Source organism: Coloeus monedula, assembly GCF_965178545.1.
Source record: "Coloeus monedula genome assembly, chromosome: 3".
In the NCBI taxonomy this organism is placed as follows: Eukaryota; Metazoa; Chordata; class Aves; order Passeriformes; family Corvidae; genus Coloeus; species Coloeus monedula.
In genome coordinates, this window is record NC_138783.1 from 48,205,283 (window position 1) to 48,227,437 (window position 22,155).

The 22,155-nt window shown below is 50.2% G+C and overlaps 2 protein-coding genes across 2 annotated transcripts in view; both read right to left on the reverse strand.

Moving 5' to 3' along the window:
• Nucleotides 1–628: 628 nt before the first annotated feature.
• On the reverse strand, nt 629–3,814 carry CDX2 (caudal type homeobox 2; the record flags this gene model as incomplete). Its single annotated transcript, XM_082278795.1, has 3 exons — nt 629–796; nt 989–1,134; nt 3,316–3,814. 3 exons carry the CDS (start codon nt 3,812–3,814, stop codon nt 629–631), a joined length of 813 nt encoding a protein of 270 aa, XP_082134921.1.
• Nucleotides 3,815–13,974: 10,160 nt separating this feature from the next.
• FLT3 (fms related receptor tyrosine kinase 3) overlaps nt 13,975–22,155 on the reverse strand; it is a gene marked incomplete at both ends in the record, with an annotated part of 40,564 nt that continues 32,383 nt past the window's right edge. The window contains 10 exons of the mRNA XM_082277877.1: nt 13,975–14,109; nt 15,016–15,121; nt 16,464–16,563; nt 16,646–16,757; nt 17,398–17,520; nt 17,890–18,014; nt 18,397–18,527; nt 18,873–19,026; nt 20,246–20,356; nt 21,970–22,074. Coding sequence (XP_082134003.1) covers nt 13,975–14,109; nt 15,016–15,121; nt 16,464–16,563; nt 16,646–16,757; nt 17,398–17,520; nt 17,890–18,014; nt 18,397–18,527; nt 18,873–19,026; nt 20,246–20,356; nt 21,970–22,074 — 1,202 coding nt within the window. The remainder of the gene's footprint in view (nt 14,110–15,015; nt 15,122–16,463; nt 16,564–16,645; nt 16,758–17,397; nt 17,521–17,889; nt 18,015–18,396; nt 18,528–18,872; nt 19,027–20,245; nt 20,357–21,969; nt 22,075–22,155) is intronic.

Here is a 22,155-nt window from a genome sequence, read left to right on the forward strand (position 1 = left end):
GCACATGCAAACAAGGCTCCTCACTCCAGCATGACAGGACACCTTTTTCAGAAGGGATGAAATTCTTTCAATTTTTCTGCACTGCAGCTAATAAATCTGGATGAATGACTATCTGCACTGGATTTATGGGCTCTTTTACAAGTGTCTAACGTTAAGCAATTCACTTCTGAACGTTTAAACAGTCCCTTATCTTGTCTGCTCTGACCCTTAGGGCAGAATGAACATATTGCATATTCATGGTTGCAAGAAGAAAATAAAATAAAATATAAAATAAAAAAAAATGTGCTTTAATTTTTTTTTTCCTGCTAAAATTCATCATTAGCCCAACAATTCTAAGGTCTTTTGGACCGATCCCTGAGATACACCGGGGGTTGACTGGCGGGCAGTGCCCCCACTTTATCTAACAAATTCCAGGGTAAAAAAAGCACCCGAACATAATAATAATAATATTAATAAAGCGATGGACACGCTTCCCTCGGACGACGAGACACATACACTGTACACCTGTACACACGGCCGGCCCCGCGGGGCGGTGTAGTGCATCGGGGGGCCGCTCCCACCGTGCCCCCCGGCCCGGCCCGATCCGCTGCGTCCTCCAGCAGCCCTGCGCCGCTGTCCCCGGCCGCTGTCACTGCGGGGCACCGGGGCCTAGCCCGGCGGCGGCCGCCCCCGCCGCGGGACCCTGCAATGAGGCGCTGGGGCTGAGGGGCTCCGCGCCGCCGGGCTGCGCCTGCTGCAGCTTCTTCTTGTTGATCTTCCTCTCCTTCGCACGCCTATTCTGGAACCAGATTTTCACCTGCCGGGGGGTGGACAGGGGAGTGAGGGGGAGCGGTTCGCCGGGGATGTATCCCCCTCTCAGCGGCTCTCACCGAGAGCGCATCCGAGCCCCGCGCGATCCGCCCCCGCGCAGCCCCGTCCCGCGCATCCCTGCCCCCGCGCAGCCCGGCCACACGTGGTGAGCGTAGGGAGCGCCACTCTTGGGACAGACCTGCCTCTCCGACAGCCCCAGGTTGGAGGCCAGCTCCGCTTTTCTCCTGATGGTGATGTAGCGGCTGTAGTGAAACTCCTTCTCCAGCTCCAGCCGCTGGTGGTCGGTGTACACGACGCGGTACTTGTCTTTCGTCCTGGTTTTAACTGCGGAGCACAAAGCCAGGGTTGAGAAAGTCAAAGCCAAAGGGCAGAGTTGACCGCAGCCATCCTCTCTGCGGGGCAGAGCGATCAGGAGCAGTCCTATCCCCCCCTCCCGAGCTGGCTACTCGCTTCCCCCTGCCCTGGGCCCTGCTGAGCGCAGCAGAGGAGAGGAGACGTCCCGCAGCTCCTTGGAGACATGGGCGCAGGCTCCCAGCCCCGGTTGCCAGCCCTGGCCCCACCGCACACCCCTGCCTTGCACGGAGACAACTTTACTGCGCACTTTGTTGGCCTTTTGGTTTTGTTTTGCCTTCCCGAGCGACAATAAACTGCTTATAGAGAAACAGGAAAAGGGAAAGAGAGAAAAGGCCCGTTCAGGGCACGGTGATTTCGTTTCTAAATGAGAAACAGCGATCTAAGGGTGGAGAATCGGGAGCGACCGCGGGGAACCACTCGTGTACCGGCCCAGCTCCCATTTTCTGTTCCGGCATGGAAGCTAAGGGGATTTCTTGGAAAGCCTGGAAGTGTGACGGGCAACTTCAGAGTTAAAAAAACGCCAACCCAACCCAAGCCAACAAACAAACGAACAAAAAAAACCCAAAACAAACACCGAAAACGCAATGGAATCGGTAGGCGAATCCCAGCGAGCAGCCGGGGAGAGTGCATCGCCGCAGTCGGTGACCTCCTTTTTCCCGAGGGTTTCTTGTTTAACTGGTTGTGTCCCCGGCCCTCCCGTTCTCCAGGGAGCCGAGGCGGGGAGTCTCTGCCCCCAAGGTGCTTAATGGCTAGCAGGCTGACTTTGTTCAGGTAAACTCTCTGCAAACCACAACAAAAGCACCCTGTAAAGATACAAGCCTGATCAGAGAAAACTCCCCAGAGCCAGTGAATAGGGAACACAATCCCAAACAATGCAGGACAAGGAGATCTTATCAAAGAAAAACCCTTCTCAAAGCCTTAATGACAGCCACATTCTGTTTGAATTACCACTACTGAACAAATGGCGGCAGGCGCTTTCATCCCCCCAGCTCTGCACATTAACATAAACACTGGCTCCAAAGGCAGAATTTGAATGGAGACAAGGGACCGGCCACCACCGCACAAGCCCAAACTGTGGGAATACCACGGGCTGCTGTGGGAGCGCGGTGGGCCTGTAAGAGCTGCACCGCCACCGGCACCCGGGACGCGGCTGAACCAGCGGTCGGCACCGGGGCACCGAGGCTTTTCTCCCGGGGCGCGGCAGCCACAGGCGTAGCCGGGGCTCCCGCTCCGCGCCGCCCGGGGAACCCCCGCCGGCCCTGCCGTCGGTCACGCAAGGCAGGGGATGAGAGGGGAATGTCATATCATTATTCACTGCGAACGTTGTCATCCTTTTTTTTTTTTTCCCCGGCCACTATATATAAATATTTTAAAACTTTTTTTTAAGTGCAAAAAAAAAAAAAAAGGAAAAAAAAAAGGAAAATAGGATAGGATAGGATAGATAGCACTCGTGGAAGGTGTATATCAAAGCGCGGGACACGCATGTCCCCTGGCAGATGCACCGTGGGAATAAAAGAGGGGGTCTGCGGGGGTATTAACATCACAAGGGAGCGCGGCGCCGGCTACGGCCTGACCCGGGAGGGCACGCCCTCGCACGGCCCGGCACGGCCCGGCCGGGGGCACGGCCCGGCCCGCAGGGATCGGGCGGGCAAGTGGCCACCGCTGTCGCTCGGGAGGCCTGGCCGCACGGAGACCTTAATAAAGGGCAGGCGCCCAGTGACTCAGAAACAAATGCGGAGCGACACCGGCCGATGATTTATATGACTATAATTGGTTATAAAAATCTTCTAAGTGGCTATAAGCAGGAGAGCGGAGCAGTGGGAGGAAGAGCGAGCGTTTCCTCAGGCTCCGGGCCATTCCACCCTGGTCCGCAGGAGCGCACCCCCGGGCACTGAGCCCCCGGGGCCGGCAGCGGCTGCTCACCGGCGGAACGCCGCTCCTATCGCTGCCGGCCCGGCGCCCAGCAGCGCGGACTGGCTGCCGGCAAAGCCCGGCAGTCCTGTTCTCCCGAGGACCGACCCTCGGGCGGGTTTGTTTCGGGGAGTTCTCCCCGAGAAAAGGCTTTGCCGGGCTGCCCGGGGTACGGGGAGCGGGCTGCGCCCCAGGGGAGTCGTCGGAGGGACAGCCCTCCCGGCCTCGTCCCGCACTTACCCTGGCTGCTGAGCGGGGGCTGCGCCGGCTTCCTCATCCACTCGCAGAGGCCGCGGCGCTGCCCACCGGGGGAGAGCGGCTCGGGGGCGGCGCTGGCGGCGGCGCTGGCGGCGCTGAGGGGCTGCATGACCCCGGCGGAGCAGTGGGGCGCGGGGCCGGCGTGGTGGTGGGCGTGCGGGTGGTGGTGGTGGTGGTAGTCGGCGGGGCTGTAGGCCATGGGGGCGGCGGGGGAGCCCCCGTTGAGGCCGTGGACGGCGCCGGCGGCCGGCGGCGCCCCTTGGCCATAGGTGCCCCAGTCGTCGCGGAGCGGGGCGGCGTAAGGCGCGGGCCAGGCCGGCCCGGGGGACTGGGCGCCGTCGAGGTTCACATGGTACCCGCTGTAATCCGCGTACTGCGGGGCACCAACGAAGTTCTGCGCCGCCAGGTTAAGCCCCCCCGAGTGCCGCACCGGGCCGGGGTACATGGGCCCGTCCTTCTCCAAGAGGTAGCTCACGTACATGCTGGCGGGGCCCCGGCGGCGGCTCTCCACATGCTGCTCGGGGCTCTCGCCGCGGCGCGCCTGCTGCTGCCTGGGGCCGGGCTGCCCGGGGCGGGGAGGGGGCAGGCGGAGGGGCCGCGGCCCCGCGCTGCGCTCCGCGCTCCTCCGCGCTCCCGGTCCGAATCCAATGGCCGGCAGTCCTTACATGATTAACGATTGTTTACAAGGCTCTATTAGTAATGGCCCAGACACACCAAAGGCAGGTGACGTGGAGAGGCGCTGGGTATATAGCTACTACCCCTAAAAGACGATTTGCATTTAAAAAGATAAGGAGAGGGCAGCGACCTGATCACAGCTAAATATTCAAGCCTTTATTGTTTAAGAGCTTCCTCCTTCCATTGCAACCTGGTGCACTTTAACCTCCAATCACAGGTTCAAAGGATGAAATCAAGAGACTTGCAAAAGACAGAGAGGGAGATCTAAGGGCGAGGGTGGGAATATGGGAGCCGTGTATCACGGCCGATCTCTAGGCAGCACTTTAGCCATCTCTTCTCTGTGCTTTGGGGCTGGGAGGTGGGGGGGTGGGGGGGTGGGGAAGGGGCGGGAGAGGAGGGAGTTTTGATTAAAAATCCACAAAGCTATTTTGTTGTGGTTGTTTTAAGCAACAAACCCCATCGCGACGGCCTACTGCTTTTTCTAAAACGCTTTCCACCCGCTCCCGCTCCCACTCGGTCATGGGCGATGAAGGCGAGGTAAGAGGAGAAATCCCCCCCTCCAAGGGCGCTGTCTCCTTCCTCCGCGTGTGCCTGCAGAGATTCGAGGCTGGGCGGGCCCAGCAGGTCCGGGAAAGGACGAGGACTGGGGGTGCCTTCGTCTGAAACACCCTCTGTCCTCAGATCCACCTGGAGCAAGGCCGGATCATCCCGCCGCGCGGGGGGGGGGGGGTTGGGACCGAGGCAGGGGATGGTTTTCTTCAAGGGGGGAACCATCAACCTCCTCCCAAAGCCTGCCACCTCACTGGGCGATTCCCTAGCTGCAGCGCGGCCGAGCCCGCGAGGAACCCGACGGCTTGTCCCTCCGGGCACACTCACTTCTTCCCTCCCCGACTCCTTGGAAACCCTCTGGAAATGCTGGCCTTGGAAGGGCGGCTCCCAGGCAAGCGGCAGCCGGCTCCCCCGGCCCAGCCAGTCCCCTTTGAAGAGGCGACCCCCTCTCAGCTTCCCCCAGCCGCTTTTATGCTTTAACTTTTCACCCTGAGCGGGGACAATGCGAAACGACGTTTGCATATTCGCATCTTTTCCCATGACACAGCGAGGAAACCTTTCACCCGCCGAGAAAAAATGGATGAGGAAGGGAACGTCCCCCCGTTTTCCCAGCACGTTCCGCCGGAGCAGCGCAGCACCGTCTCAGCCATTCTCACCGGCTCTCCGGTCCCTTGGGGCGGCTGCGGCTCGGTACTACCGGGGGTCCCCCAACGGGCCCCGCGCTGTCCCGGACACCCTTGTCCCGGGTATTACATACGGAGATCCACGTGGTCGTGTCCCAGGGGTATTTTTCCTTCCACGTGGGTGGCTGTTCTGCACACTGAGGAGTGTCACTGAGACGGGGCGTCTTGCAGCTGAGGGCGCATTTCAGCTCTGCAAAGGCAGATATCCCGAACCCACTCTCTGAAAATCTCCCTCTCTTTCCCTCTATTCTATCGTTCCTTTGGTGCTGAGCGTGGGGCTGACGCCGAGCCGTGCTTTAAAGCCAGTGGGGGTAATTCAGTGACTTCTCTCAAAATGTCCGAAGGGTTCCAGTGTCAGTGGCCCTGGGAGACCAGGACGCTCAGGTAGGAAAGGATGGAGCATTTCTCCTGGGGAAGAGGCCACAGACGGCCCCCCCGGAGCCGCTGTGAATGCTCCGGATGCGAGGAACGGGGTATCCCCACCCGGCACACATGCCTGCGCCCACACCGTCACTTGTTGGCAGGCTGTCGCAGGCGGCCGCTGTTGCGACCCTGCGATAACAGCAGCACAACAACAGCAGGGATGCAGAGATGCCTGCCAGACGCTTTCTCTGGAGGGAATTTCTCTCTCTGTTGCCTGTTCCCACCATGACACTTTCCCCCCGCCCCGACGGTTGGGTAACGAGAGAGGGAGCGGGGCTTGGAGCTCTCACCGCTGTCTCAGCGGGAGACTGAAATGTAACTCTGGAAAGGAAATGCTCTGTCCCTTCAATGTAATCGCCTCTCCCGATAAGCACCGACAGAGCCGATCTATGCAGATGTGAGTTTGATGATGCCATAAATGGAGAAAGGGGCCATTAAAACGACAAAACTCTGGAGATATTGTAATAAAACGCACTACAACCCTGATCAACCCCGAAACAGCCCGGTTCAGTGTCTAAGGCTGCATCAGTGAATCAGTGGCAGGCAGGTGACAGCTTTTTGGGGTGAGACCCGACGCCAGCTCGACCTGGCCGGGCTGGGGGCCGTCGGCCACGGGGTCGGATGAGAATCCTGGGTCTTCGGTGAAGGATCAGGATAAGGCTCCGAGGAAGCACCGCAACTACCGGGAATGGCAGCCAGAGCGCTGCGCTGCTACTTTGCCGTTCTGATAGTGATCCCAGCTGCCTTCCGAGTACGGGGAGGACTTGGGGAGACCGGGCCCCACCAGCCATACCCTAACCGGGGTCGGCGGCGAGATGGGGACGAGTCCCTCTTCCCCCGTGGATAAATGCTTCGGAGCATCCTCTGCCGCCGCGCAGCTGCTCCTCGAACGCGACCCGTGGCAGCTGCTGGGGATGGGGACACGCTGCCCCGGGAAACTCTTGTCTCAAAATAAGCGGGATCCCGATCCGCGCACTCCTAGATAGCTTTGCGGCTCTTCGGGCTCGTTTTCGTTGTGAGTGGCACAGGATTCGTCCCCCCTCCGGCCCTACCCAGCTATCGGGGCTTCTCAAGGAGGTTGGGGTGAGAGGATATATCTCTCGGCCGGGTTTCACCCCTTTTTTCCTCTCCGTTCTGCCCACTCCCTCTCTGCTTTCGTCTCGGGTTTTCTCTTTAGCTCCGGCCCAGAGCAGCAGAGCCAGGAGAAGAGTGGGGACCATGGGACCAGACTCCGACACTGGAGCGTGGGCGAAGGCCCGATCTCTCCCTCTTTGCTTCCTCCGTTTTTTCCCTATTTTGTTAGATCCTGAGCAGGGAACTGCGACCCAACGCCTCTCAAGCTGACAAGTGCCGGATGGGGGACACCGTTGGCGGGGAAATATCTTCCCCCACATCTCCATGCTGACCCCGATATTTCCCCCGCAGGGCTGTTTCACCCAGGGCTGCCTCCTGGGCAGACGCCGGGCTCCCCGCTTTCCTCCTTCAGCCTCAGCCTTGCTGCTTGATCTGAGAAAACAATTACCGACATTATTCCGGGGGGAGTCAGGGCAGCGGTACGACTGCGGGAAAGTGCCGGGGGCAGGGCGCTATGCTCGCTGCCGGGCCCTCGGACTCCGGGCAGGCGGTGCTCCCATCACCTCGTTTCGGAGCCAGCGCTCATCGTCGCCGCGGGTCACGGGGCTGGCGCGGACTGGGGGATAATGGCTCGAGCAGCACAGCTCGAGGACCCCCGTCCCAGGTCAGCGACGTCCCCATAAGCCTCGGGAAGGGCCGAGCGCCGCGCAGCACCCGCGATCCCTCCTCCACAAACTGTTCCCACTCGGAGGGAGCCGGCCGGGGATGCGGATTCACCGTCTTTATTTCTACTAGTTTTGTGGTTGAAATAATTGATTTTTTTGTGATTTAGGAGAATCTTGGGGTGGAATGGGGGAGGGATCTTCCCGTGTCCTTCCACCTTAACGACACGGAACCGGGAGCGTTGTTTGCAAGGTAAAGAAAAAAAAAAGCCCGCTTGAAAGCCCTTTGACGGCCATGGAGAGAGAAGGGAAGGAGGAATCGTGTGTTAGTTAGTCCGACCTGTGGAATTTATGACTCCCCCTAAGCACAGACATGATAAGGACTTAGAAAACATCTTGGATCTTTTCAAGCCGGCAGCCCCCGAGGCTTTGATGTAGATTACCTTGCAGAATAACCCAATACTTTTATCCTGGGGTTGATACTCGTCTTGTTTAAGCACATGCCTCTAGGAGGGGGTTAGATGCTGAACGCTCGCTCCCGAGCGGATTCGCGTTGCTGGGAAGAAAGCAGACTGGGAGGGAAGGGGGCACCTTGTGCCCGGCCGGGGCGCAGTCGCCCGCACCAGCACCGCCACGGGCCGGCCCTGCGACCCCAGCCGGCCCTGCCCCTTTGCACAGGTGCTGCCAGGCCTGAGTTCACACGGCCCTGTTCCCCTTCAGGAAACAGGAACGTAAACAGAGAAGAAGAAAAGAAGTCGTATGATACACCAGAGGCTTCTGCAGCCAGAGGCTTGTGAGGGTGTCCCTAGTCTCTCAGGTCCAGTGGCTGGCACACCTCTGATGGTCAAGGAAAGAGCCTTGGTTGGATTCTATTTTAGTTTAGTTTATTACTTTTCTTTACTTGATTTTACCTTACTTTATTATCTTTCTTAAATGCCGCAGAGAAAGATTGCCGCACCAGGGCGCCCAGGCTGCCTGCAGAGCGCTTGTGCCCGGCCCCTGCTGGCACGTCCCGCCTGGGACGGCCGGGGCCTGATCACGGGAGCCGTGAGTCACCCGGCAGCGCGCATCCGCAGGACGGCCCCGACAGCGCGGGCCGGGCGAGGGCCGTCCCTGTCACGGAAGGGGAGTCCAGGGCACGGCTGTTATCGCCCCTGCCCCCCAAGGACACTCCCCTCCCACCCACGGACGCTCCCCGCAGCACGCAGGGCCGCTGTTATCTTCCCCGGACCCGGCAGCGCTCGGCTCGGGATGCAGCGGGAGCGCGGTGCTGCCCAGCCTTACGCTCTCGGCTTCGCGGCGAGGCACGGCCGGCCCGGGACACCGAGGCACAGGTTGCTCCGCGGTCTCCCAGCCCTCCTTCAGAGCCACGCCACTCCCCGGGAAACCGCAAGCCCTGGCCCAGCTGGTGGGATGGAGCCACTAACACCAGTGCCGGCTCCCGTGCCAAGCAAAACACCGAATTTGAGCTGATGCCCTCACTGCTTTCCTCACTGATTAGTTTTCTACATCTCCCAGCTTTGAAACCTTAGCAGGGAGGTGATGCACGCCCCTTGGGTGCATTGTCCCCAGCTCGACAACCTGCAAGTCTTGCCGATTTTTCCCCCTCATTCTCTCTGCTCCAGGCCCTTCCTTGGCAACTTGCTTTGGGGTGGCTGCCCCATACCACTATCTCCTTCAGCACTGAGTTCTGTGGCAAGCCCAATCCTACAAACCCCTTCAGTGAGAGGAGGCACAGGGTGTTGCTGACCCATGTAGATGGTTTCTTGTTTGCCAGATCATAACTGTACGCATCCCTACAGGGCCATGGTGCTTTGTGGATCATATTTCATGCTAGGAAATACAGGAGTCCAAAGCAGGCAAGTGCCAAGCGGTTCTTTGGCCTGGCAGGGAGCAGGCCAAGGCTCCCACATGGGATCTTGCTTTATGATGGGGCTGTAGGAAGGCAGAAGAAGACTCATCTTTCTCCACAGACAAACCTGTACTCTCCAACCCAAACCCTTCGTCCTTCTGGCTCCAAGGAGGAATTGGTACCTGACTGCTCTCCATCATCCCACATTTGCTCCCAGCTGTTTTATTCTAGTACTTGAGAGCTAAAAGGAGTCTCACCACACTTTGTTTCTGGTCTGAAAAGAAGCCCCAAAAGGAGCAGAAGGTAGGGCCAGGCAGACCCAGAGCCAGCTTCCCAGATGTGGCCCACACTCTCCTCCCCTGGGGTCTCCTCTGTGACTCAGCTCCCAGGGACCAGCCCAGCCCTGTGTCAGTTTAGCTTCACAGCCCTCCTCACCCAGGGCAACCCTATACACAGGAGGCTTTCAAAAGGAGAACCCAGTACACATCACGTAATTGCTTCTCCAAGAGAAATATGTGGGAAACTAGAGCTAGGCATCTCTTTCTTTTTAGGATCTGAAACCTCCAACCCTCCTCTGAAGACAGGGCTGTCATGGCACTGGTGGGACTGGAGGACTGTCATTAGAAGTAACTTCTGGGTTTTCTTCAGCTGGAAGATGGTGACTTACACACAGCATACAGCACGAAGGGAGAGAAACCCTAGTGCTGCTGGAAGGAGGCTTCTCTGGGCAGCCAAAACTAAGTGTCAAAGCCTGGCTGTGGTGCAAAGGATCATGAACAGGTGTAGGCACTACATGGCAGCAAGAGTGGGTCACTGTCAGGATCTCCTGTCTGTTTTCATCCCAGCTAAGCAGTGTTTAAATGAACTGGATCTCACCCCAGACTTTATGTGCCTCTGTGGAGGTGACCACAGAAGTATCACCAATTTCCTACCTCTCTCCACAAACAAGTCTTCAAAATTCCTTCTTAGCTGAGATCTGAACCAAATTGTGCCCCAGGGCACCTACACTTTTTCTAGGAGTGTAACTCTATCAGTTTTCCAGCACATAATTAAACACCCAATTTTCAATCTGTCAGCCACCTATAAGGCAGGATCTCTGCCCTGAGCAGCTGCACTATTTATCTCATCATTATGAAGCATTTCAGGAAGCATGAATCCAGGTGTCAGACAACTTGCCTGGAAGGGACTCCTTCCAGGCCATTCCATAATGCTGGGGTGCTCGCTGAGGGTGAGAAGGAGCTGGGCTCGGGTTCCAGCTCTTTCTGAAGCCTTCCAGCTCTTTCTGAAGCCATTTGAGACCTTCTCGGTGGGTCTTTTTGTGTCCTTTTTTAAAAGCTGTTTTCCTTTGCATGGTCTAATTAATTAGCCACTGATGAAGGCGGCAGAGTGGGAAGCCTGAGCCCTGAGCCACTCGATCTAATTCAGTGTCTGAGAGAAGGGGCTGAGATATGGTGTATCCAGCTCCATGGGATCCACTTATCTTCAGTCTGCTTTGATTTTTTGCCTCTGAAATAATTTCCAGCAGAAGTTTTGCCTCTTAAAAAATAACCATCTGCAAATAGCTCTGGAGCAACTTTTACCTTAGATTTCTTCATTGCCTTTCACAGTTCCCTCCATGAACATGTGGACTGAAAGCCACTGCTAGCATGCATGACAGGGTCACTTCTGTGCTTCTCTTCTGGTTTAACACATGGTTAGTCCCAGCTTCTCTCAGAGGGACCCCACAGAGCCCATCCCAGGTATCCCAAACCCAAAAGCATGACGTGTTGGAGAAGCACTTCCAGTTTCTCTTGATCGGGACAGAGAAGGGTGTCTTATAGTTTTGGTCCCTGCTGCCTGTCACACATGGACATGGTTGTTTGGGAAAACGCTCTGAGGGGGCTGAGTGGTTTGTGCTGGTACTGGGCTTGTCCCATCAGTGCTACGAGGTTTTGGCTGTGCAATCCTTTTGACCGACACTCACGTCCCCAGTCCTGCTCTCCTGTGGCTCAGACACTGCTGCTGGCCCAAATCCCCCTGCGGAGCGCCAGCCCTGCTCCTTGTGCCCTGCCCAGCGCCGCTCGGCCGTGCCCGCCCGGCAGCCGCGGTCGCGGAGCTCCACCTAGCGCCGGCTGCGGCGGCGGAACGGGGCCGCCCGTGCCCGGGCATCCCGCGGGCGGAGCCCCTCGGGACACGGCCGCCGGCTCCGAGGTGTGCTCTTGCAGATAGGGGGGAAAGAAAATTCGGGCAGATTCCGCAGCGCCATCCTGTCTTTCAGCTTGGGTTGTCAAATTATGTTTCTTCTTATTTCTGTTACTGTTACGAGGGAGAGCTCGGTGTCCTTTGCCCTTCAGCGCTTTTAATTGACCTCAATCCCTTCTATTGCTCTTCTTCCGGGATTAATGATTGCTGAATCTTTGTCAGTCTGTGCCTGACTTAAGGCATCCACCTTAGACTAAAGGCATCTCTGCTGGACGTCTTCAAACAAGCTTAACTCTCTCCATTCACTATAGGGGGAAAGCATCACTTTCTCCTGACAACGTGCTTCTGTAGGCACAGATTAGGGGTCTGGATCCTAATGAGAGAAATGTGGGCATCTCCCTTCAAGAACCATGAAACTGCTCCCTAAACAGCACTGTCTGGCTCTGCGTAAGCCTCAGGAATGGACCACCACTTTGCTAAGCTGTGTTGGAAGCATCCAGGAAAGGAAATGTCCTAAAAGAAATTATGTTTCACTCAATACCTCCTGTAGCTTTGTTCCATCTCTCTCTTCTATGTTCAGCCCTTACACGGGGGTTTTTCTCCTGGTTGCTCTTTGTCACAGAGTGCTGTGTTGCCTGAGCTGCTTTTCATGTGTGAATCATGAGAAACTGTACTTACTCCAAGATTCTCTATTTGCCTTCGTATTCCCAAGTCTCAGCTCAGCAGTGATGATGGGGCCGGTTGATCTATGTCCAGTTTTTTTTAAATCTTGTGGAAAAACATGTGACACAACTCCCTGGCATGTTTTTAAGTACATGGGATTCCCAGCTGCTCCTCTTTGAGCCAAGTTCACGTCTGCTTAGTTTCTAAGGCCAGCCAGGCTTGGAAGTGACCAGTTCAGCATTAGGTTCCTCTAACTCTGAAGGCTGAAAACTCCTGTCTGCACAAGACACTCAATTCCCACTGTCCAGCCACTGCAGGCTGTGTGCTAACAGTGCTGAACAGTGACATCTGGCATATGAACATTTTCAAACTGTTATGGGTATGTAAAAATAATATGCATTTTCCAGAGAATGCAATGTTGAAATTTATTTTTGTCTAAATAACTCCAAATTGCTCTTCAGCAGTTTGAATCTGATTAAAATATTAAGGATTCATCAGTAATTATTAACAACATTAACAAAAATATACAAATCATAATTATTGTATTACAACATTATTTTCAGACAGTGTTAGTTAAGAGCAGCTCAATTTCTGTGATAGCACATTCTATCCAAACAGTTATTAATTTATAACACATGCCTCTGAAAAATCCTAACTGAAGTTAGCACCTTGTAAAATGAAAAAGAGAAAAAAAACCCTATTAACCAATATATTCTCGTCTTCATCCACTGTGATGCAGACAAATATATCCTATTAGTCATGATGAAAGTTGCATTTAGAAATTCCTAAACCTCATAATGAAAATAGCTGTCTTTTTAACTATACTGAAAACACATCAAGCCTCTGGGTATTGTCCTGGGTGTCTATGAGAAAGTTAAAGAGACATACTTTAATTTTAGTGCAGCAGAGTTCATACACCCAGGCCAAATTCTGTGGATTTGGAGTGATGATAATACACACCTAAATTGCTACAGAAGATAATTTCTTCAAAATTAATATTTTCTTTTTTCTTTTTTTTTTTTTTTAATTTGCTATTGTAACACACAAAGCTCCATGAATGGAATTAGCCGTAACTCAGCTGAACTGAGACTTCCAGCTGGAGACTGCCAGCCGGATTTTCCAGACCAGGGAGGTAGAAGGTTATCTGCAAATATCACTCCTCCTGGTTGTTCTAGATGCTTATTTTAGGTAGAAAGGAATCACTCACTGTGAGTGCCTATGTCTCATCAGAAGTTGCAGAATGTAGCCTGGCTGAGTAGAGGCCACCTGAGTAACTAAATCTTGATAAAATGAACTCACTTGAACTGGACATCCAACAGCTACTCCACAGCCATCGAGATGTCCAGGGTAAGACAGTTACACACAATCAAATTAAGAGCTCCTTGTAAAACAAGACTGATAGAACTTTAACACTTGGACATCTAAAACTGGTGACCCCAATGGGTCTTTTTTCCTAGTGCTCATTGACACCTGGAGATGAAGATGTGAATAGCACTTGTGGAAATCACACCAGCTCTCCTTAGCTGCATAGTCAATGCTTGTAAACATTGATAAAACAAAAAGAAGTATTTTCTCATGTTTGGTTGCAATGTGGCAAGAACAGTATGAATTCAATAAGCTGATCAGGCACTATTTACACAGCACCAGGAGAAGAGATATTCAGTCGTAGAGAGGCAGCCATAAAATTTGTCTTGCTATAGATCTGCTGAATTCAAACAAATGAATGACACCTTCTTCTCAAAGTCACATTAATACGGACTGGCCCACAAGAAATGCAAACAGTGCAGCAGTTGGTAACAATTTCTCTTCTTAGAGCTGATATAGAACACTTATCCTACACAGGGTTTATGACAATACTGAGACCAAATCCACAACCAGATTATTTTTCAACCTGAGAGTCTTCATGCTGGAGCACAATTGTGGGCAGCAAAGATTCCTCATCCCTGCTTACACGTGATTTAGTTTTGATGCTGGAATGGTGTGTAGCAACATTTTTCTTCATATTATGGTAAACCTAGAATTGGGAAGTGGAAATAAAAGATATCTTCTGTTATTATTTATTGTGCTTGGAAAACTGCTCTTCTCCCCATGAAGCAGGCACTTGTCGGGTACAGACCACCTCCTTATCCATGTTAAAAAGAGCTGGTTTGAGGAACAGCACTGGACTCTAAAGGAAGGGTTTTTCCCTAGGTACAGTGCTATGAAGCTGCTTATTAGTTTGCCTCTACACTTCACAGCTTCTGCCCGGCCAACAGCCTTCAGAGAGGCACAATGCTGCAAAGGCAAGAGCCATTCATAGCTCCTTAGATCCCAAGATATTCTCAAGGACACTGCACTGGGAAATAGTGTGTCTAGTCCAGAGTGGATACCCAGGTAGGAATTGGTAGTTTGGAATGGAATTGTTTATCCTCCCTGGAGAGGAGATAAATACCTGATATGGACAGAACAGGACTTCCTCAGATCATCTTTATTATTTTGGCCTTTGAGAATGACATACAGCATGTCTGTGAGGACATGGCATGGTGATCCCTCATGAGACCCCCTGGCCCCTGGTCCATGCTCAGCTCCCCTCCCATGGCAGCTATCAGCATCACCAAACCTGACTGCACTGGCTGCTGTACAAGGGAAGCCCACTCCCACAGTGCAGGCTGAGAGACTTCAGCTTTCCAGAGTCCCTATGCAGGCATTGGGAGGAAGAAAAACCTCATCAGGAAGGTCAGGATTCTTCCTGATGGCAGAAAAACATGCCCCAAGCTCTTACATGGATCCATGGGCAATGCATCCATAACACAGTTGTGTACTTCAGTAGAAAGCAGAAGGCTATTCCTCAGCTCATCATGATCTGTGGAACTACATATAAACCCCACAAAAACCCAAACACAAACATTGTTCACATGTTCATCTTACTGTATTTACTTACTGCTCCTTCTGCCTCAGCCAGCTGACAGGCCAGAGAGGAAACCAGGTTGGAAAAAGAGGGTCTTTTTCTGGAGTCAAGAGCCCAACAGGACTGCATCATGCAATAGCTGAAGAAGCAAAGACATGGCACAGAAAACATGTTAGCTCTTGGATTCTCTGTAAGTGACTACAAGGAGTTGAAGGACTTGGATGGGAATCATGGGGATCAGAATGATTTTATAGAAAGAGGCCAGAATAACAGTGTTGCAGCAAAGGAAAAGAAGCAGAAAGGTAAGGATAAAGGGTGAAATTATCTTTACAGTGGCTTTATCAGAGAGTCCTTACTAAAATCCTCCTCATAGTATCAGGGGCAGGATTTCACCTTGGCTGCCACGTAATGGCATGATGAGTTTGTTTTCCAGCTTCCACACAGAAAATGTTAGGAAGACAATCCTGTCTGTCTTTGAGGCTAAACCTGCTCCTTGTGGACTATGTAGTCCTAAGTACACTTTTCACAGCAAGTCTTTTTATGTAATTTAACATCACAAAAATCTTTCTGGAATTTAAACACCACCTTAGAGATATTGCAGCTTCATCAGGCCCCAGTGCAGTGTCTGACTGCTAAAGTCCCTTGCAAAGTTACTGGGACAATAGGCTCCCTGGTATTTAAAACCCTCCCATCAATCTTTCACGAGTCAATCTGTCAGATTTACCTGTACCTTTAATGCCATTACAGTCCTCGTGTGGAGATTATAAGAGCAGTGCAGTGTCATAGCAAGGTGCTGTGTCCTTAGAACGTCTATGAAATGCCTGCCAGAAGAGCTCAGCCAGCCCAAAGTCCTTCCCTTTCCTCCGTGTTCCAGATCTCACAGTTGTCTGTCACCTTCTCTTCTCTTGTTCCCTGGGGCCTATCTCTACCCAGAGTCCCCCCAGGCACAGAGGCACAGGCTGAAAATAACATGCTGAGAGCACAGAATTAGCTTCCCCCCAACTCTTCCTTAGAAGGGTTTTTATCTAAGAGGAACCCTAGCCGCCTGGAACTGAAACAAACCTGGTAAAGCTCAATTAAGAAATAAAGTTTTGGAAAAAACCACCAAAAATTTAGTCAATATGGAAAACATAGCTTTTAGGAAAAAAAACCAAACAAACAAACATAAAGAAAAGGAAAAAGAGAAAAAGCAAAAGAAAAAAAAGGGCAAAAAAAATCTGTGGTCTGAGAACAAGAAGTTTCCTAGGGAAAGAAGGCACAATTAAAAAAATATACATACACACATAAACTTTTGTGTTAATCACTTCTATTTTACAACAAAACATGCAGGATCAGGCAGTATTTGTTTGATTTAGATGAAGATCTCACGTTTTGCAACTAATTTTGGGTAAGATACAGTGTACAATAAATAAAAGCTCATTCAAACAGTGATCTAGTAAGTATAAATTCTCATGCTGTGCATCACTTGGAAATACACTTACACATCTTTTGTAGCATAATATGGTTGGTCCATTTTAAATCCACTTTGTATTAATTTGTAGAAATTTGTGTCAACCTGAATACCAGGGTAAGGATTTACACCTGTGGAAATTGTTGGAGAATATATGTTAATTCAGAAGCTGCCAAAATGAAACACCGCTCTTTTGTCCCATTGCAAACATACCCAAAGAGAATATTTCCCATAGCAGTATTCCATAAGACCAGACATCACTCTTCATGGTGTATGTCCTCTCGAATATGCTTTCGGGAGCCATCCACTTGACTGGCAATCGAGCCTGTGCAGACAGAGGGAAGGAGGCCAGGTCATGCTGTGACAAAGGCTTTCTAGGTGACTCACTGTGCTTCTCACTGCCAGCATGACCGATTCATGTTTGCTGTGTGAAAAGCTGTGTCTCTGTCACCAGTCCTTGGACATTCCCATTACAGGGAGAAATAGACACTTCTAAAGAACCAATTTGTCTCATCCATTTCAGATCACTATTGAAGGGAGAGATGAGCTCAGTCCTGGAAGAGCCATCTTCCTTCCTCTGGCTTCCAGCATAGAGAGGCCCAGATGGAGATGTCCACACTGTACTTCTTCACAAAGCCAGAGAATCTGGCACACCCCCACACATATGCTGTTGTCCTACACTGTTACTGCCCACAACAGCAAACAACTCCCAGTGCTTCCATCTATGGATTTCAGTGTGCTTTAGAAAGAGCATGGGTACCACCTCATTTACACTGCCAGCTTGATTAGTTTAATTACAAGCTAAGAATTTGCATTTGCCAAGGGCAGAAAAAAGTGATATTTCTGCATTGCCTGTACAGATACGCACAAAGCTAACAAGGAATTAAAAAATTTAAAACTTTTTTTTCTTAGTTCCTTGTAATTCTTACAATGGTATGAAAACCAGAGAGCACTCATGAACTTACATTGCCCCTGACAATGTAGTCGGAGTCATTCATTACATCTCTGGCAAGGCCAAAGTCACATATTTTCACCACTCTTCCATGGGTCACCAGTATGTTTCGGGCAGCGAGGTCTCTGTGAATGCACTTAGAAGGAAAGGAAGGGTTAACACTCTGCAGCATTTGGTATCAGAGGTGGACAATTCCCTGCTCTCCAAGCTGGCATCTCCTTCCACTTAAATAATTTGGTGAATGGCCAAGCTGGACACTCCCTGGTTGCTGGTGGCAAGGAGACAGGGCCAGAGCAGGCACAAGTGTGCTGTGCAGTTGCTTCTTACTCAGGGTGTTGCCTAAAACTGCAACTCAGTCTTTGCTGTTAAGCCAGGTAGGTAGTGCAAGCCTGGAGGTATAGTTCAAGCTTGCCAGCGAGTGGCTCTGTTCTTCAACCTGCTTTTTATAAACCGACCTATTTTTAGCATCTTTTCTATCTGAAAAATTTGCTACCCTTCACCATACCGATTTGGACTCAAGAAATTCCATTCCTTTGGCAACTTGATAAGAGAAGCACAGAAGGTCTTCAAAAGTGAGCACATTAAAATCCTCTTCTTCATCCACCTGTGTTCTTGCATCTTTAATTTTATCTGTAAAAAATAATCAAATGTATGAGTTTTCCATGGACTTCCTCACTCTCTGATTAACTCCACTGAGTGTTGTAAGAATTTTGACATGCTCCCACCAAGAGCAACATCACAAAGAGCATCCATCTATTTTATCCTTCACTCAGACACAAAATAAAGGAGAGTGTTTTCATATTCATATACTATGTATAGCACCAGCAGAAACATAAGCCTCTGGCCTTAAGTGTAGTTAAATCCTTCTTAAGAAAAATTCCTACCAGGATTGAAGAGAGACATATGATAGAAAGAGGCCTCTTTTGTCACAGAATCTAGTCTAGTTAGATCAATAATACAATAAATACAATAATAACAGAATTATTGAAGATATAATCAATCAATCTCTTACCTTCCTCAGAAAACACCACAGTTCCATTTGCTCCAGGTGTCACATTTACATTTTGACTTCTTTGCATGATTTCAAATTCATCCTCTGTGCTTAGAGTTGTGTTCACACCATACTTCAGGTGAGTCCCAACCCTGGAGCAGGCAACACATTTTCAAAGGTTTCACACAGTGTATCACATAATCTTCTACACATAGACTCTTTTGCAGTGAAAAACATGAACAGCTACTACTACTAAAAATCTGAACACAGACATGATTCTTCTCAAAATTGGAAAGAGAAACAAGAGATTGTTTGTCTGCTGCAGTCTCCATAAGGAGAATCAAATCTCAGTTCCTCCCAAGGCATTGCTTATTAAAGTATGTGAAGGCATATTCTCAAGAATTCAATAATTTCACCAGTGTGCAGCACAGATGAGAATGCAGCTTTAAAAGCAGCAGCAGTTTTTAAAAGTATCAAACTGTTACTAAATGCTTTACCTAGAGTTTTGGTCCTGATGGATATTGTAGTAAAAGCTGAAGTTTTGTTGTTTAAAAATATCTGTCAGTGTCCAGTGAAACTTTTCTCTCTTGCTCCTTAAGTAGTTCAGAAGGTCACCATAGCAACAGTATTCAAATATCAAGTAGATTGGTCCTGAAATAGTTGGAAATGTAAATGCTTGCTGCTATTTATAGCACTGTCTCCGTTAAAGCCCTAATTCTGCTTCATTTTCCCTCAGGATTAATCTGTATTAAGACATCCCAAGCATCTTCCATTCCCAGGTAAATAAGCTGTACCCATGGGCAGGTAATGAGAATTTTTTTACTGACTATAATGTCCCTTGGAAAGTCTGTATAGCTTCTTCCTTGTGGTGCATCTCTCAAACTGCACTGAAAATCCCTATAGAAACAGAGGAATCCTTCCCCATTCCAACGGCAATGGGGAGGACAGCATAGGCTATAAAGATGCCCCTGTTAATTATCTGGATGGTGTGAATTTGTATCCTTTGACCTACATCCTTCTGTTTATCTGTGCTTCCTTTATGCTCTGGAAATATCCTTTTTTTTTCTCCCCAAGAAGACCACCTAAAACCCAAGAGTAATTGCTGAGAGGACCTATATGAGGGATATACACCTTGCAAGGGGAGGTATCTGAGTAGAGCACTGGTCAGGCCACTTTCTCAAGAAAGGGAAAATACATCCAATTCCTGACTCAGGCAGGCTTGGATAAGAGCCATGACCAGCCAGCAGGAGCTCAGAGTGGTCACACATCACCCTGCAAAGCCTCACGCTGGCACCACCACTTCTGGCCCAGAAAGGCCAACTATGAATCTGTGGACATTTCTGTCAGAAGCTCACTGTCAAGCAAGGTAGGGCAGGCTGGAAAAAGCTGTATTTTGTAAATATTCTACTCTTTACTTGTCTCATTTCTTTTTTTCTGTGTCCCTCCTGCCCCTGTGAGTTTTCAGTTTCTTTTGTTTCCTGTCTAAATTTTAGCTATTTTTATCCATTCATTCTACAACTTCACTGTTCGGTGAGCCACATGAATAAAAAAAATAAAATTACATTTTCCTAAGTGAACATAATCATGCATATACAAAAGTCCCTGACACCAGATAAGTTTTTCCTTTTCACTTAATAAACCGGCTCATATCAGTGCCATCACCCCTGTAACAGGAAATCCTCTTCTATAGAAGGACTGTTGTATCGCTTCCTGCCAGTACAGTCAGAAAGGACCCTTTTCTGTACACATGCATGCCCTTAAATTTGCTTTCAGTTCATCTTCATCTTATTTTGGGCCAACACAGAACAGTGAAATTGGTCCTCATTATTCTGGAGGTTTTAATTGGTACCTTTCCACAATTTCAAGTTACCTGACACAGTACAAGCTCCTAGTAGGTTCACAATATTTTCATGGCTTCCAATGTGAGTCATCATTTTCAGCTCAGACATTAGAGCATCTTTTTCTGAAGCATCAGGTTTTTCTGTAAAAGCAGTAACATAGATTTGGAAATCTCCAGCAAAGAAATGAAAATTTAAATGGTTGTGATGCTTTGTCACATGCAAATCTTCATTTCAAATTCATTGGCCTGACAGTACATTTGGGAACATCCTAAAAAAACCTTTCCAAAGTATAAAATGATTCAGTCAAAGGTGGAAACGAATTTTTTGAGTGAGTGTGGATCATTTGAAAGCCTGGGAAAGCAGTCATTAAATGTCAACATTTTTCATTCTTGGGCTGGCAAGGGATGACAGCAATATATTAAAGTGTTCCCAAGCACAGAAAAAATGGCAGTTAAGCCTGTTGCAGAGAAGTGTTAAGAGAAAAAAATGGCAGCCATATGGCATACAACCAGTTGCAACCCAATAGCTGAGATGGCCACCCTGTGTTTCAGTAATAGCTTTAGTCTTGTTTTTCAGCAAGCATTTAGTGCTCATGGTTTCAGTGAATTGGGCACGTGAACCAAAACGATCAAGTTGAGCTACCACAAAGGAGTGGACCAAGGAAGCATAAAACTGATGCATATGTGCAAGTGAGGGGTGAAAACCTGAACAGCAGTGCTGGCAGGAAGGGGCTGTGTGGGCACACAGGTGGGCAGGGTGCTGGTATCAGTGTGAAGCTCGTTCTGATATGTATCGAAAGGCAGGTGAGGTGGATACAGATCTCTTTTCCCAAGTAACAAGTCAAAGGATGAGAGGAAACAACTTCAGTTTGTGCCAGGGGAGGATTAAGTTGGATATCCAGAAAAATGTCTTCACTGAAAGGGTTGTCAAGCACTGGAACAGGCTGCCCAGGGAAGTGGCTGAGTCACCATCCCCAAATGTATTTAAAAGACACGTAGATGTGTCACTGAAAGACATGGTTTAGTGGTGGACGTGACAGTGATGGTTCACAGCTGGACTCAGTGACCCTAGAGGTCTTTTTCAGTGTAAACTACTCCAACACTCTGTGGACAGGGCTGTGGTTAGCTGGGACACAGTGAGGCAGCCCTCCTCTCCTTGCTGCCAGTGAGGCTTGCTCCTGGACACTGCTTATATGAGGAATCAAGACATCTTGGACACAGGCCAGACCATAGCAGAAAGGAGTGTTCAAGGTTTAGTAGCCTTATTCATAAGGACGGATGGAAAGAAATTGTTTTGTGTCATCATCAAGAAAAAAGACCACAGGAAATTTTGCTGGAAGTTTTGGAAACAAGCTAGCTCAGACACAGCAGGCAAAGGGCATGCCACAGCTGGACAGCTTTACAAGAAAAAAGGACCTTACACCAAAGGTCATAGTCACCAATACATCCAGTAGGCTAACCTGCACTGGGGATTTGCATTTCTCCTCTTTAGAGGCTCCATGCTTCCCCACACCATGCAGACCTTCTGTAGTGTGTAGGACAAAATACAAAGTGCTGTGGGATGAAGGCACTTCAGCAATACCTTTCCAAACTGAAACAGGGTTTTGAAAGCACTCTGAAATGACTTTGAAGCCAAGCATTTGTGAGGGGTAACTGCAGGAAGTTTGTATATAAGGGGAATTTCCAATGCCTCTTCTGCTTTGGAGGTACTAGAATACATCACTTCTTGTGGAAGTCACCAGAGTTTATCATACCTTTTAGCATTTTGACTGCGACCTGGACTGAATCTCCTGCATTGTTAATTCCATAAGCTGTTGCATTCACCACTTTCCCGAAGGCCCCAGAACCAAGGACCTGTCCTACAAGACAGAAAATTCCAATATTATTTGCTGCTGGTACAGCACAGACTACTGCTCCAGTATTGGGATTTACCTTATGGA